Raw genomic sequence first — 13691 nt, forward strand, 5'->3', positions numbered from 1 at the left:
TGACTAAACAATGGTGAGTAATTTAATATATACTATCAGATCGGAATAAGAACTAATGAATAGTTACTAGTAGCATGAGCATAGTGCCATAAAAAACTAGATAGGTTTAAGAAATAAATGTTAAAACCGATCGAATAGTTACTAGTTACGACTAGTAGCACCATAAAAACTAGTTAGTTTTGAGAAATAGATGATAAAACTGATCGCTTGTATGTGGTGTGAAAACATAATGAATCTCAGTCAGTTAAACAGATCAAATCAGTTCCAGTTGACGGGGATTAAACTAATGTTATTTTAAGAAACCCTTCATAACGCGATTAAACAGGATTTGCCGGTGATCCTCTCTCTCGACACTTTCTGTCATCGTGTGTTTGTCATTCCAGGCGTGTGCACAGAAGTACTGTGTGTAGTTAAGTGTGTACTTACGCATCTTTCATAATGTCTTTTCCAGTCACTAAGCGACTATTTTGATACGAACGTTCGTTTTTTTTTTTTTTGCTCTACACTCACCGGTCTGTTCTCTGATTGGCTGCTGCAGGAAAGAAACGAAAATGATTGGTCGAAGATTTCTTTATGTACAGTACTGACACCTCACTGTACCTCACAGCACTGACACTGTAAGAAGCACGTGAACCTGCTGGGCTGCCATCTCGTTTCTGCACTAAAGGTAAACTTTTATTAAGGCATGCTTCATTAGTTTATTTCTGCATATGAGTATTCTTAAGATTTCAATTAAAAGGCTGGCAGATAATTCTAGAATTTAAAGCAGAGATGAATAGTAAATTAATTATGCTATTGTAAATAATGTGCTGAAATGTATCAATTGAAATCAGATTTTAATTAACATACACGCTCTCATTTTTTTTAGATTGTTCAGCAATATTATTTACTATATTAGTCTTACTTACCCAGGTGTTAAACACTGTGAATTAATTTCCAGTGTAGTCTGACACAGATAGTTTCACACACCCTTAGAGTAGATAACATAGATAAGTGTGCTTTCTTGTGTAATACAGGCCATACATGTATAATAAAGTAATTTCAGTGTTTTTATGATTATAGATGGGTATGATTTCTCTAGAACAGCATAAAAGACATTATGATATTTCAAAGTCGGTGTTGCAATTACAAAAAGAATCAAGTATTTGATTAGTATGTTATTAAGGTTATAGATTATATATATAAAAAAGGCCAGTGGGTTAATTATGTCTGTGGAAATGGACATTGTTTTTTACAGTCATTGTTATGGTTTACTGATTACTGTTCGATATTACAGTTCAACTTTTAAAATATAATGATAATTTGAAAACAAATGTCATACTGTACTGATGATTGTTTTATTTTCTATCCGACTGCAACTGGCCCATTCATCTCTCCACAAAGAAAACCTGTTTGCTGTTACATTTGCATTATCACACAATACAATCCATCACTGAAAGAAAGAAAAAAGCGTTATCATCATTCACGTCATATTCAAATTTACAACTGAGAGCCTTTTATGTGACAACTAATAAAACAAAGTGAATTGGCATTGTTCTTACTGATCTTTGGTGTAAGTGGAAGCTGGAATAAATGAAACACTTCTGAAGCACAATATATTAAACAATTAAACTCTGAATTGGAGGACAAAGCTTGGTTTATCTTTAAACAGCTGATTCACTATCTTCCAATCATGCCGGACTTGATCCAGCTCAGTGTAACACCTGCTTGTAATCTCATTCACATGATCTGAACATTATAACGTTCACAAAAATACTAATATAATTGCTGGCTCTTATGTGGTTTTTTTGGTATAAGATTGTATTTAATTGATCTACAATTTCCACTATTATTACTACCAATGCTTGCAAATATCAAGACACTTCATTAGCATTTTTTATTCTACTTTTAGGGGAAATGCAGTTTCATCAACACTGTTAAAGAACTTTGAATTCATATCAGGGTGGAGGTTTCCATAATTTGCAAATGCCGATAAGTGACATGTGGCAAGATGGCAATGGCCTCGACACAATGGGCGAGATTGACAGTAATGGCAGCTGTGACAGTGTGGTCAGCTTCAACTCATGCTTTGTAAGATATACTTTTTTATGAAGACATACTGTACATAATGTTATCAAATACATTTAAATCTACATCTTCAGTTGTTTTGATGTATTGTGTGTGTGTCTAGGAAATGTTGATAAAAAATATTAAAGAGTTTAGTTCACCCAAAAATTTTAATTCTGTCATCATTTACTTCATGTCGTTCCAGACCGGTATGACTTTTTTTTCTTCTTTGGAACACAAAAGAAGATATTTTGAGATATGAAGGGTTGTTTTGGACCCCATTGACTTCATATGGACAGAAACATTCTTCAAAATATCTTCGTTTGTGTTCTGAAGAAGGCAGAAAAAAAGTTACAGTACAAAATCTGTCACTCGGGCGGTACATTTTCAAAAGGTTCACCTTTGTACCTTATTTACCCCTAAAGTGTGCATATTGGTACTTTAAAGGTACATATTAGTATCTGGTACATATATTGGTACATATTTGTACCTTTTGAAAGGTACCGCCCCAGTGACAACTTTTGTACCTTTTTTTTCCTGAGAGTGTAAGTCATTCCGGTTTTGAACAAAATAAGGGTGAGTAGATGATTTTCATTTTTGAGCGAACTATCCCTGTAATGAGCACACATTAAAGCTGGTCCACAAATGCGAACAATTTATGTTTCAGAGTGATGAAAGTATGGAGTATCTCTCTGCTGAGGAGAGGGCTTGTCTCATGTACCTAGAGGAGACCATTCAGTCACTGGATACAGAGGATGATAGTGGCCTATCCAATGACGAGTCTGATCAGCTGCCAGCTCGGGGAAATGTAGCTAACAAAGCAGCCCACCTTTCCTCGTCGACAGGACTCAACAAGCTCCCTCAAGGTGTGTTGATGCTCCTTTAGTATTTATAACTCTTAACTATTGCTGATAATGAAATAAAATATTCTTTTATTGTTTGTAGATGTGCCCAAAAGCCAATTTGAAGGTCCATTGTCATATAGCAGCTTGGTGCAAAATGAAATTCTGAATTATATGGTTCCTACTCCATTTGTCCTTGCAAACCATAACTCGCGTATCCAAACCAAACCTGAATTAGCTGCATCCCAGAAAAAGACCGCACCCAAAGTGGCTTGTGAAAGTAACCAGCTCCAAGAAGAAGTTCTACGAGTTCCCTCAGAGGCCAGTGTGGTAGTGATACCACCTCCATATAAAATCAAAGGCAGTAAAGATACAGCGGAAGAACAACAGAATAATCATCAGCCAGAGAACGTGGCACGTAGAGGACCACTCTCGTATGAAGCACTGGTCCATCTGCGCAAGAGTGCTTCAATGCGGAGAACCAATGCAACTGAAGCCAAAACCGAAGAACAGCAGGTTTCTACAAATAAAGATCACGAGGGAAGCATCTCTACATCCCAAACTCATACCCAGAACTCACAGGCCATGACAAGTAGGAACTCCAAGCCCACTCCTCCACCTGTGGCCCCTAAACCTAAAATGAAAACCCCACACAAAGTCCCAATGAACCAGGAAGGAGACTCCAACTCCAAGATCAACTCAACCATCCCTTACCCAGGGGTATTGTCTGTAGATAAATTAATGAACCCAGAGAAAGTAAGAGTAGAGGCTCTTTGCAAGCTGGGTCTCCTTAAGGATGCAAAGAACCCAATCTGTCAACAACTAAAGCATTCACAGTCCCCAGCAAACAAAGAGCAAAACCAGACCATAAGTGAACGTCTTGCTCCAAGAGTTCCTGCAAGACCTGGAGAACAAATAAACCAGCCAGTACAAAGTTGCAGCACTCTCCACCAAAGGTGTGACCTTTCTACAGCTTCATCTCCTCCGCAAAATGCCGATATGACTTCAACCGGGACATCTGCCACACTGGAACACACTGGGATTGTACTGTCAGGTTCTAACATCACAGTCTTGAATGCAATTTCTCAGAACCACCAATCAGGTTCTTCTACAGTAGGACCCAAAAACCACTTTGCAGACACTCAAATGGATTCTAATGAATCGGTATCCACAAAAACGGAATTGCATGCATCATCTCGTTCCAAAGGCGTCAACGTGCCGGTTCCCAGCATTGGAAGAGATCGGAGAGAGGCATTACGAAAACTAGGATTGCTGAAAAACTGAAATTTGCTGACTGTATGTTCTCTGCAAGTCATGATGCGTCAAATACTGTTTCCGGGTCCAAACCTCCTCTCCATTTAAGTAAGAATACGATTTCCTGCAATACGAGCACTATTTTTTTTCTCACAGTGTATGCTACAACCTCTGGCCTCATGGTATCCCGGACACCAGTATTTTAACAATTTTTAAAACATGAATCACTCTCTAGCCTGCTAAGATTGTGTGGAGATTTTGTTGTTTGCATTTGGCATCTGAAGGAGCGTTTGGACCCAGAAACTGTGACACATGACGTCAGACTTAACAACCGAATAATAAAAGTATGCAATTTTATAATGTTAAAAGCCACTGGTAGGCTGATTCTTCTGAAAACTGTAAAAACATCCTGACCGACATTAGCTCAACCAATGACATGAGTTTCGGGCATTTGATGGATCAATGCTCATTATTTTTCAGTTCTGTTTGATAGCACTAGTTGCAAAGAAATTGCAGTTCACTTCAATTGCACAGTGTTGCAATTTACTTTTAGTTGATTAATTACTGAATCTAAATAATTGACTATAACACCTGGATGCCTTTGCCTAATTTAGCACTGAAGATTAAGATGATACTGTATGTTTACTTTTCCAGGTGAACCGAAGTATCTTTCGATACTTTTTGATTTCGAACTACATCTAAGTAGATTAGCAATTAGCCTTAAATTACTCTTTGATCTTGCCATTGGAAGCCTTCTCCTAATCTGTCTTTATGAATTATGCCTGTTTTGCTAATCAGTTGCTTCAGAAAATCACTTCCTGTTTTTTTCCTGTTCCTTTTTTTAATACATTGGAGTATGTCTGCTCCACCAGAGACTGTTGGACCTGAGGAACCCAGGCTCCCAAAGATCAGCTATCAGTCAAACTCCTCATTTTACACGCCGGTCAGTGAGATCTGACACAGCACTTCAGTGGATTAGCACATTATCTTGGGTTGCAACCAACAGACTGGTGTTCATGTTACCTGGCCTCTCAGATTCATCTGTCATTAAAGTTCTTTATCTCAGAATTTGACCTAGTTCATGACTTACACTGAGAATGGTTCCTTCTGTTTGTATGGACTTCACATGGAAAGCAGCCATAAATTACGGTAATTTTTAACCACAGAACACACAAATAAAGCAATAATTTCAGCATGATATGTCTTACTTGGTTTCAGGTTTGACTGGTTGCTGTGCTGTATGATCAGATAGCAGGATATTATGCTTAAACTGTATCCAAGTCCAAACACTGTGCTTTGATTAACCAACTATTTAACTACATGTTTGAAAGCAAAACATTGTGAAAAATATAACTGGTTCAATCCCAATGTGATTAGATTAATAAAACACATGTGAAAAAAGATATCAGGTGAGGCGCTGCTGTTAAATGCATTGTTTTATATATTGTGAACTTTGAAACTATAATGTTTTTAATGAATCAAATGATACTCAGCTTGGCTTCAGCGTGATAGTGTTTTTTTACTGAGTGGTTTTTGCTTACAGTGATTACTGTCTGCTGGCCAAAGGTCACTATAACTATTGGGTTTTTAATCAAGGTTACATCTATTTAAACAAATGCATTCCGCGATAAGGGCGGATTGCTTTACGGCAGTAACGATGCTGTAATTACAACACATATATTTACTACAGTGAATTCCACTGGCTTACTTCTCTGGGGCTTCAAAGTCGCAGAAATACACAAAACTAGCATTCAGTTGCTTAATGTTGGAGTGAATGGGTATTTTACATATATTTTTTACATATCATATGCATTGTACAAAGCTAGGACTTACATTTATCACACCTTATTGTTTTGAGTCTGGCTGCATGAGGTGAAATCATCAAAATGTGCACTAAAAGGACACATTTGATTTTGCAAATCAAAGACAGAATTTAAACAACACTGAACAACATTTGCAACCTATTTTATATGGCTAATGTGATATGTTAATGCTGGCTCATAGGAACAAATGCACACTCACATGAAAGTGTACTTTGTTTAACATGGTCCCTATGTTGAATTTGATCAGCCACATCCCCAATTATTAGACACTTTCATTAGACAATGAAATTAGACCAGCTTTTCAGGACAAAAATATTTAATGACAGACAGCAGCAACAGACATTAAAAGACCACAAAAAGTATGTTTTCTGTGCTGAAATCTCTCAGTGCAAAATAAAAAACAGTGCAGCACATTAGGTAGCATTATTTCGGTTACTTCAGGTAGTATTAGTTAAAATTCCCATGTTTTACACAGCGCTTACATGCCACGTTATGTGACATTCAGAATTGAAAGTGGTTAGGTCACAAAATCACCCTGTTTGTCATTAATCACTAATACAACAAAAATATGGCTTTATATACCAACAAATGAATTAAAAACAGATAAAAGCAGCTTAAAAAGATATAAGTTCTAGGCTTTCATACAAGGGATTTGTAAAGCCGTGTCCTGTCAGTTGTCCTCAGTTGGGATGAGCGTCTTGCTCTTCTTGCGTTTTACTTTGCAGGGTGCAGGTGGGACTCCAAACGGAAGGGGGGCGTGGGAGGAGAGATTCCACATTTAGAGGAGACAAACTGGACGCACCGGAAGTCTGGTGGATTGGACCATTTCCGATTGAACCAGAATAATTCACTGTGAGAAAAATGATTAGAATTAGCATCATTTATAAACATACAGCAGCTGCATGGGAGAAACAGGTGAATATGAATATGTAATGGTTTTAATTAAATCAGTCCCTGGGTTACCAATAACCCTGGGTTAAGAACATTTCAAAGTTATTTTGTAGTTTTTAAAGTGGGACAAGACCACTTTTAACCCTAGTTTATGATTAGAGCATTTACAGTGCTAACACCAAATTGCACTGCATTAGCGCTAGAATGTTAACCAATCATAAAATAAAGAATGATCACTTCATTAAATATTCATGCACTTGAATATTTTGAATGTACTTGTACTTGATTCTTACTTGACAATACTTGAATGTACTTGTTACATAAACTTCACACTTTGTTTAGTTTCAGTAAAACATTATACAATGTCAAATGGTGAAGGTAAATTTAACTAAAATTAACTGGAGTAATGAAAAGACTTTAAATAAATATGCATATACATGCACAACATGAATAAGCAAATACTTAAGTTAACACAGGATCGCTTTAATCCAGGTTTGACCCTCAGCTAGCAATTTCAAGTGTTTAAAATCCTATTACTGAATGTGGCATATGAATCTGGTATTGGGATACTTGTTGTGTATCTGTGTATAACTAAGTGTCATAACTCCTGTTTGAATGGTGTTAAAGGGGTCATATGATGCTGCTAAAAAGAACATTATTTTGTGTATTTGGTGTAATGAAATGTGTTTATGCAGTTTAAAGTAAAAAAAAACACATTATTTTCCACATACTGTACATTATTGTTTCTCCTCTATGCCCAACAAAGTAGTTTCGCTTTCACAACGAAGCACACAGCGTCTTCACGACATGGCTGCAGCGTCAACAATACTACAGTGAGAATAAAAGTTACGCCTTCTTTCTTTGCGTGAACATTTGGGCGGTGTTATGCAAATCTTCCCACATAGTGATGTAGATATGTGGGGGCGTGTGTAGCATCTGGACCAATCAAACACACAATTTTTCATTGATTTAACAAATCAGTTATTCATTAGATTAACAAATCGTCACAGTCCCCTCACCCAATAAACTGGGTGCCAGGATGTCTGCAACGACACCAGGCCCCCCCTGGTCCCCATGGCAACCACGACACCTTTGCTAGACCAGATACATTTACGACCTAATGGCATGTTGAGAATTACCCCTCTCACTACAATTTCCATAGGAAAGACACAGTGCACAGTAGAAATGGACTCTTCTAATTAATCCATAGGAAAACCTTTCTTTGAATGAACACACATATCCTTCAGGTCATTGTGTATGTTGTCTTTGAGATTTTATACAGGCTTATGATGGAACCACTCGTTCCTGTCATCTTACCGAAAGGCAATCCTTCCATGATTAGTATCTATGAATTGTATATCCAGTGCCGATCTTAGACTTCTGGGGGCCCTGCGCAAAACTGTGTCGGCGGTGGAGTGGGGTATGAGTGGTTATGAATGAATGAATGAAACTAATTTGTCCGTGTTTCACTCCGTCTCGAATCACACTCGCGGAAAGCGCTTGAGAAACAGTGTCTCTTCCGTGGCTCGGTACGCTTTCAACTCGTTTCGAGCAAGACTGTACGACATTCACATTACATGATTTGACTGATTTTTACGTAGAAAGGGCAACAGCGGACCGCATTAAAATAAATGATCATTCATGTTTTCATAAACGCTGGCCAAATTAAAAAAAGAAACTAAAATTAAATCATCTTTGAGAGTAAGGGGGCCCCCTGGTGTTTCGGGGGCCCTACGCAGCTTGCGTATTTTGCGTATAGGGAGGATCGGCTCTGTGTATATCATAAATTATTTTGATTTATGATGTAATTGCTGTACCAAGAACAGCAGATTTGTTTCCACAACTTTCATGTGACATAATTTTTGAATGGAGACATGTTAGGTAACAGTCGAATGTTGAGTGAATACTAAATACTATGCAAATACTGAAAGCTCTCACCTTCTTCTGTGTATTCTCCAGGTGTCTGCTCTTGGCATGAACTTCCTCCTGAATGGAATCGTATACATTCAGCAGCACGCTGTCACTGTCCTCACTGCTTTGGCTCAGAGCTTCGATTAGCTGCTTCTTCCTCTGGTCAGCCATAGTCTTCCTCTGTCTGTGTCTCTGCTTCAGCTCCTCGTTCCTCACCTGCTCTCCACCCACAAACTCTTGCTCCAGCTGCTGCAGCCTTTCAGCCAACAAAATATAGTAGAGACCGCTTTTAAGTACATCACCTCCATATTTATCCTCTGTTTATCGATGTCATCTCTATAGCTATAAAGGTGAATTCAGGTAAACTGGGACACATTTTGCCATTGAGATGACTGGGAAGTCCCAATTAACCTGAATTCTACCATCTCAATAAATAAGTCTGCTTCTCTTTGAAGTCTATTTCACTGCATTACATCCCAAACAAAACATGCAATCAATTGGCATTTACTTTAAAGAAAGAAAGCACATTCAGTCATTACAACGATTGAAGTTAGTTCTGAGAAAAGATTTAGTACCACTTGTCTGCAGATGGAATAGTCTCTATGTTTTGTTAAACTAATGCAGTTACACATTCATTTTTAAGCTGTAATTCTTGAAGTTTCACCTCTCTAAAACATGCTTCTGGTCCAGTTGACTGGGTGTGGCAACCACAACCACATCTAAAACCAAACTTTCTTCACTGTGAGCTCCTTTGACACAAGACGGATTCTCCCACACAAAAAAAAGGTTAATTTAGATTTGTGAGATCCATTAAAAACCCAGTTTTAGGTGAAATCAAAGCACCTCGGGTACAGTGTAGTCAACATTCGCCTGCTCCTGTGAAGTCACATGTGCAGTGATGGGGTCTTCTTTATGTTGGTCCACATGAGGGTCACCTGATTAAGGAGAGATAGCAAGAAGATTCAACCAGATTAAAAAGATATACAGTTAGATGTAAAGGAAACTGTAGTTTCAACATTACCAGTGGCATGTGTTCGACTAGCTCTGGGCCTCTCCAGAGAAGAGAGTCTGGTCACGTATGATGTTCTCAAGGATGCAATGTCTTCCTGGAGTTTGACTTTGGACTCTTGTCCAGCATCGTACTCGGCCTGTAGCCTCGACAGTTTCATCTCATATTCTTAAATGTACATTTACATTTATGAATTTGCAAGATGCGTTCATCCAAAGGGATTTACTCTGCATTCAAGATACACTTTTATCAGTTCTTGCTTTCCCTGGGAACTGAACCCATGAACTTGGCATTACTAAAACCAAATACTCCATATTTTGAGCTCCAGGAAAGAAAACAAAAACAGTGCCAAACTGGATGAGTTAGTGATTATTTAGTCTTGTGTAGCCAGACCGTTCAGACTGATGGCAGAAGGTCTGGGAACCTTAGCCGCTTTGAATGGCCAAGGACCGCCCAAGAGGTCATATGACTGACAGGTAAAACAACCAATCATGTTTCGCTTTGTGCCGCGTCATGTTCAGGGGTGTGGAAATGTCGCCACAATAACAGATTGGTGTGCTAATTTCTTGGACGTATTTTAAAGAGTCTATGCCGCGAACTTTAAATATTTCACATACTTTTAAAAATCCAGCATTTAGTTGATCCTGATAAGCGCTCATTGTCACAGTTGTAAACACGACAGCTTTCTTCTTCCATGAGGGGGTTTGGCGTCACGCCATCTTTGTTTCCAGGCGGAACATTAAAGAACGCGACACACACGTCTCTCAGAAATCCTGTATAATTCAACCAATCCTATGACGACTTCAAAACTCCTGAAGCGTTTCTAATTTTGTGTGCCATATGAATCAGACTTTCAGCCAACGTCTGGGCTGATTTTTTGCAATAATTGAAAAGCCAATGTATTGGCCTACTGTACTATGAGATCTGGTTTCACAAGATTAAAACCAATCAACACATTCAAACAGAAAGTTTCCTCAAAAATACTTCATCTTTTGATGTGAAGATCTCATCCATATGTGGACACACATTTAATAGTCTTCCACTGACTTTAAATCTGTACACACCTCTTTTATCCTGTGTTTCTCTGCCTCACTCTCTGATGTGTTGCTCTGGGGTCGCGACAGAACAGTGGGAGAATCTCCTGACTTCTGACCGGCCAAAAGTCCTGATAACAGACAAAAAAAATTCAACATTGCGCTATTCAAACATTCAAATTTAAACAATTTTTGTGTTTCTTACAGCTGAGGTTGGCAGATCCCAGCTGCCCGGAGATTAACGCTCACAACTTCTTGATTTCTTCCTGATACTCACGCAGGACGGCGTCTTTCGGGTCCTCATTGATGCGTGGACGGTTTTGGATGCTCTTGGCGCGGTTGACGTAGCGTAGAGTACTGATGCTCTCTTTATAATTGTTTTAATTGTCATAATTTTCCACCCAGTGAGTCCTGAAGCAAACGAGTAAGCTTGGAATCACGGTACGGGATGTGCTTGGAACGACCGTCCACCAATGCAGATATAACATTGCCAAGGACTGAATGGGACAAGTTGATCTTGGTGGCTTCTTGAAGGCGATCTCCAGTAGTACCAGTTTTCGACTGACGTTCACTACCTGCAAGGTCCACGAGTTTGAGCTTCCCAGCACGCAAATGTTCTTCACCAGCAGCATCTAAGCTCATTCATGCATGTAGGACTTAGTTAATATGTGTGATTCAGACACCAACCTGTGTTGCAGATCTCCAGGTGAATGGTGAATATAGAGTGTGAGCGAGATGAATCTTTGTTCATGAGTGTGTATCCCACAGAGCGATTCCTCCAGCCCTGATCCATGATCCGCTCACATTCCCCAACGCTGTGCACCGTATGCATGGACAGATCCCGTACATACACACCACACTCGGGATGCTCCTTCAGCTTAAACACACACACACAGCATTGAGACATTCAGTACATGTACTCAAATGTACAAAGAGCTGTGTGATTAGTGAGAACGTACTTCCATTTTCTGTTTGGTCTCTTTTCCCAAAAGATCTCCACTTCCTGTTTGTCCATAAGTGAAAATTGTCCCATTGTAGCCCTCAGTTACACCGTTTACAAAATATTTGTATAATATTTGATTATTGCATAATGCAAAAATAAAGACAGACAGCCAAACAGAGAGATAGACAGCTAGACAGAGACAGACATATAGATAGATAGATAGATAGATAGATAGACTATCAGGCGCTCAAAGCTTAATATTTAGAGTCTAAAGGGCCCAACTTACAGGCATCTAGTAAATAATCAATAAAAGGAAGGGCTGTTACTTCTGTGACTGATTTAAATTCTATGGTGTTCTGTTTCAGATAAGAGACAACAGGGATCAGATAACCATATCTATGGGCATGCACACTGGAAAGTTAGGGGCCCCTTATTGAGGCTCTAGCTGTCACACCAATCACCCACAGACATAAATCAATATTACCTCCACCAGAGGATATGCGATCTCGTTGTAGATCTGCTAAGTGGAATGGTTCATTCATATAATAAGTCCCATCAAATGTGAATTGTTTGGGCGGCTCTTCCGTGGCTCCAGGTTTCTCAATAAAACACTGACAATGACTGCTGTCAATCGAGATCACCATCTTACAGTTCATCGCCTTCTCTCTGTCGTTCAGGAGTCGACATCTGACGACCACCTTCACGGATTCTGATGCCATCTGGACGGATGGTGTGGTCACTGCTTATCGACTGAACAGAAATGGAAATAACACTCCAAAGATCAGACTGCGGTGTGTCATGGTCATCTCAGTAAGACAAGCACCTCTTCTGTTATTAGAAACAACGCTTACGAACACTGTCATCCAATATATATATATTTTTATCTTATTTTATATTATATAGGCCTATTGAAAAATGTACAAAAAAAATAAAAATCTAATTCATTTATATTCTTTTACATGTGTACATTTCAATACAAAAATGAAACAAAATGTTTTATGTATTAAGTTAATAAAAAATAAATAATTTTAAATTTAAATCAACCTCAGATAAACCGCTCTTCTTGTTTCCCAGCCTGACTGTTATGGGATTACATCTCTGCCACAATTCTGCAAAAGTGTATTTTGCACGCACGCCAACTGAGTTTTGTGGAGAAAATGTTTGTCTCACAAAGAAGAAAGTATTTAGAGCGCATGAAAATAAATTTTGCATTTAAAATAAGTTTTTGGATTTGTGCAGACCTTCTCTTTTGCGCGTGCAACGTTTCACTAGCTTTCTCACCTGATGCCGGCCCTCAGAGCCAGTGTTGCCAGATTGGATGGACGATTTCCAGCCCAAAAGCTCACAAAACCCCGCCCAAAAACCGCCCAAAACTTTAACTGTCAAAATAATGTTATAGAATATGTAAATCAAGGTTGATAAGGGCCATTTTAACTCCTTAAAACAAAATATTGACGACAAAATAGGCTAATATAAATTATAAATAAGATAAGCACAGAACTAGAGGAAGCTTCTTGTTAAGTTCCTATTGTAGAACATAATACAGAACTTTGCACAGTCAAAACTAATCAAGTTTAGCAGTTTTCAAGGATTAACTTGTCACCCTTGAATCATAACGTCTGTCTGCTGAGCCCCCGTGATAAGTGCGGCTGTCGACGTTTACATCAGCACCAGCGCCTCTGCTGTGCGTGTGTGTTTGTGTAGTAACGTTATGATGACTGATTGGATGCAGTATACATACTTGGGCTTGTTTTGTTAAACAATTAGCCTATGCAATTTATATGTTTGAAAACCGCCAAACTGACCCCAAACCAGCCCAAATTTTGTTCACCCGCCCAAGCCAATTTTTACCAGCACAATCAAATTTAAAACCGCCCAATCTGGTAACACTGCCGGTTTCTCAGCAGTGGGCGGAGCTAATGCGCGAACAGCTCTCGT

At 38.8% G+C, this 13691-nt stretch overlaps 1 protein-coding gene and 1 pseudogene across 2 annotated transcripts; one reads left to right on the forward strand and one right to left on the reverse strand.

Annotated features, from left to right (window-relative positions):
- The first annotated feature begins 203 nt into the window (after nt 1–203).
- LOC107751195 (specifically androgen-regulated gene protein-like) lies at nt 204–5468 on the forward strand. 2 transcript variants are annotated; one of them, XM_016566844.1, is made up of 4 exons: nt 204–667; nt 1892–2070; nt 2714–2912; nt 2992–5468. In XM_016566844.1, the coding sequence occupies exons 2-4, from the start codon at nt 1966–1968 to the stop codon at nt 4170–4172; spliced, it is 1485 nt and encodes a 494-aa protein (XP_016422330.1). In that variant the 5' UTR covers nt 204–667; nt 1892–1965; the 3' UTR covers nt 4173–5468. The 2 variants fall into 2 exon arrangements, with proteins under 2 accessions (XP_016422330.1, XP_016422331.1); XM_016566845.1 differs by lacking the exon at nt 1892–2070.
- A 1177-nt stretch (nt 5469–6645) lies between these two features.
- On the reverse strand, nt 6646–12472 carry LOC107751221 (kinesin-like protein KIF17; annotated as a pseudogene).
- Nucleotides 12473–13691: the final 1219 nt, after the last annotated feature.

This window comes from Sinocyclocheilus rhinocerous, unplaced genomic scaffold (genome assembly GCF_001515625.1).
Source record: "Sinocyclocheilus rhinocerous isolate Xijiao unplaced genomic scaffold, SAMN03320098_v1.1 scaffold362, whole genome shotgun sequence".
Lineage (NCBI taxonomy): Eukaryota > Metazoa > Chordata > Actinopteri > Cypriniformes > Cyprinidae > Sinocyclocheilus > Sinocyclocheilus rhinocerous.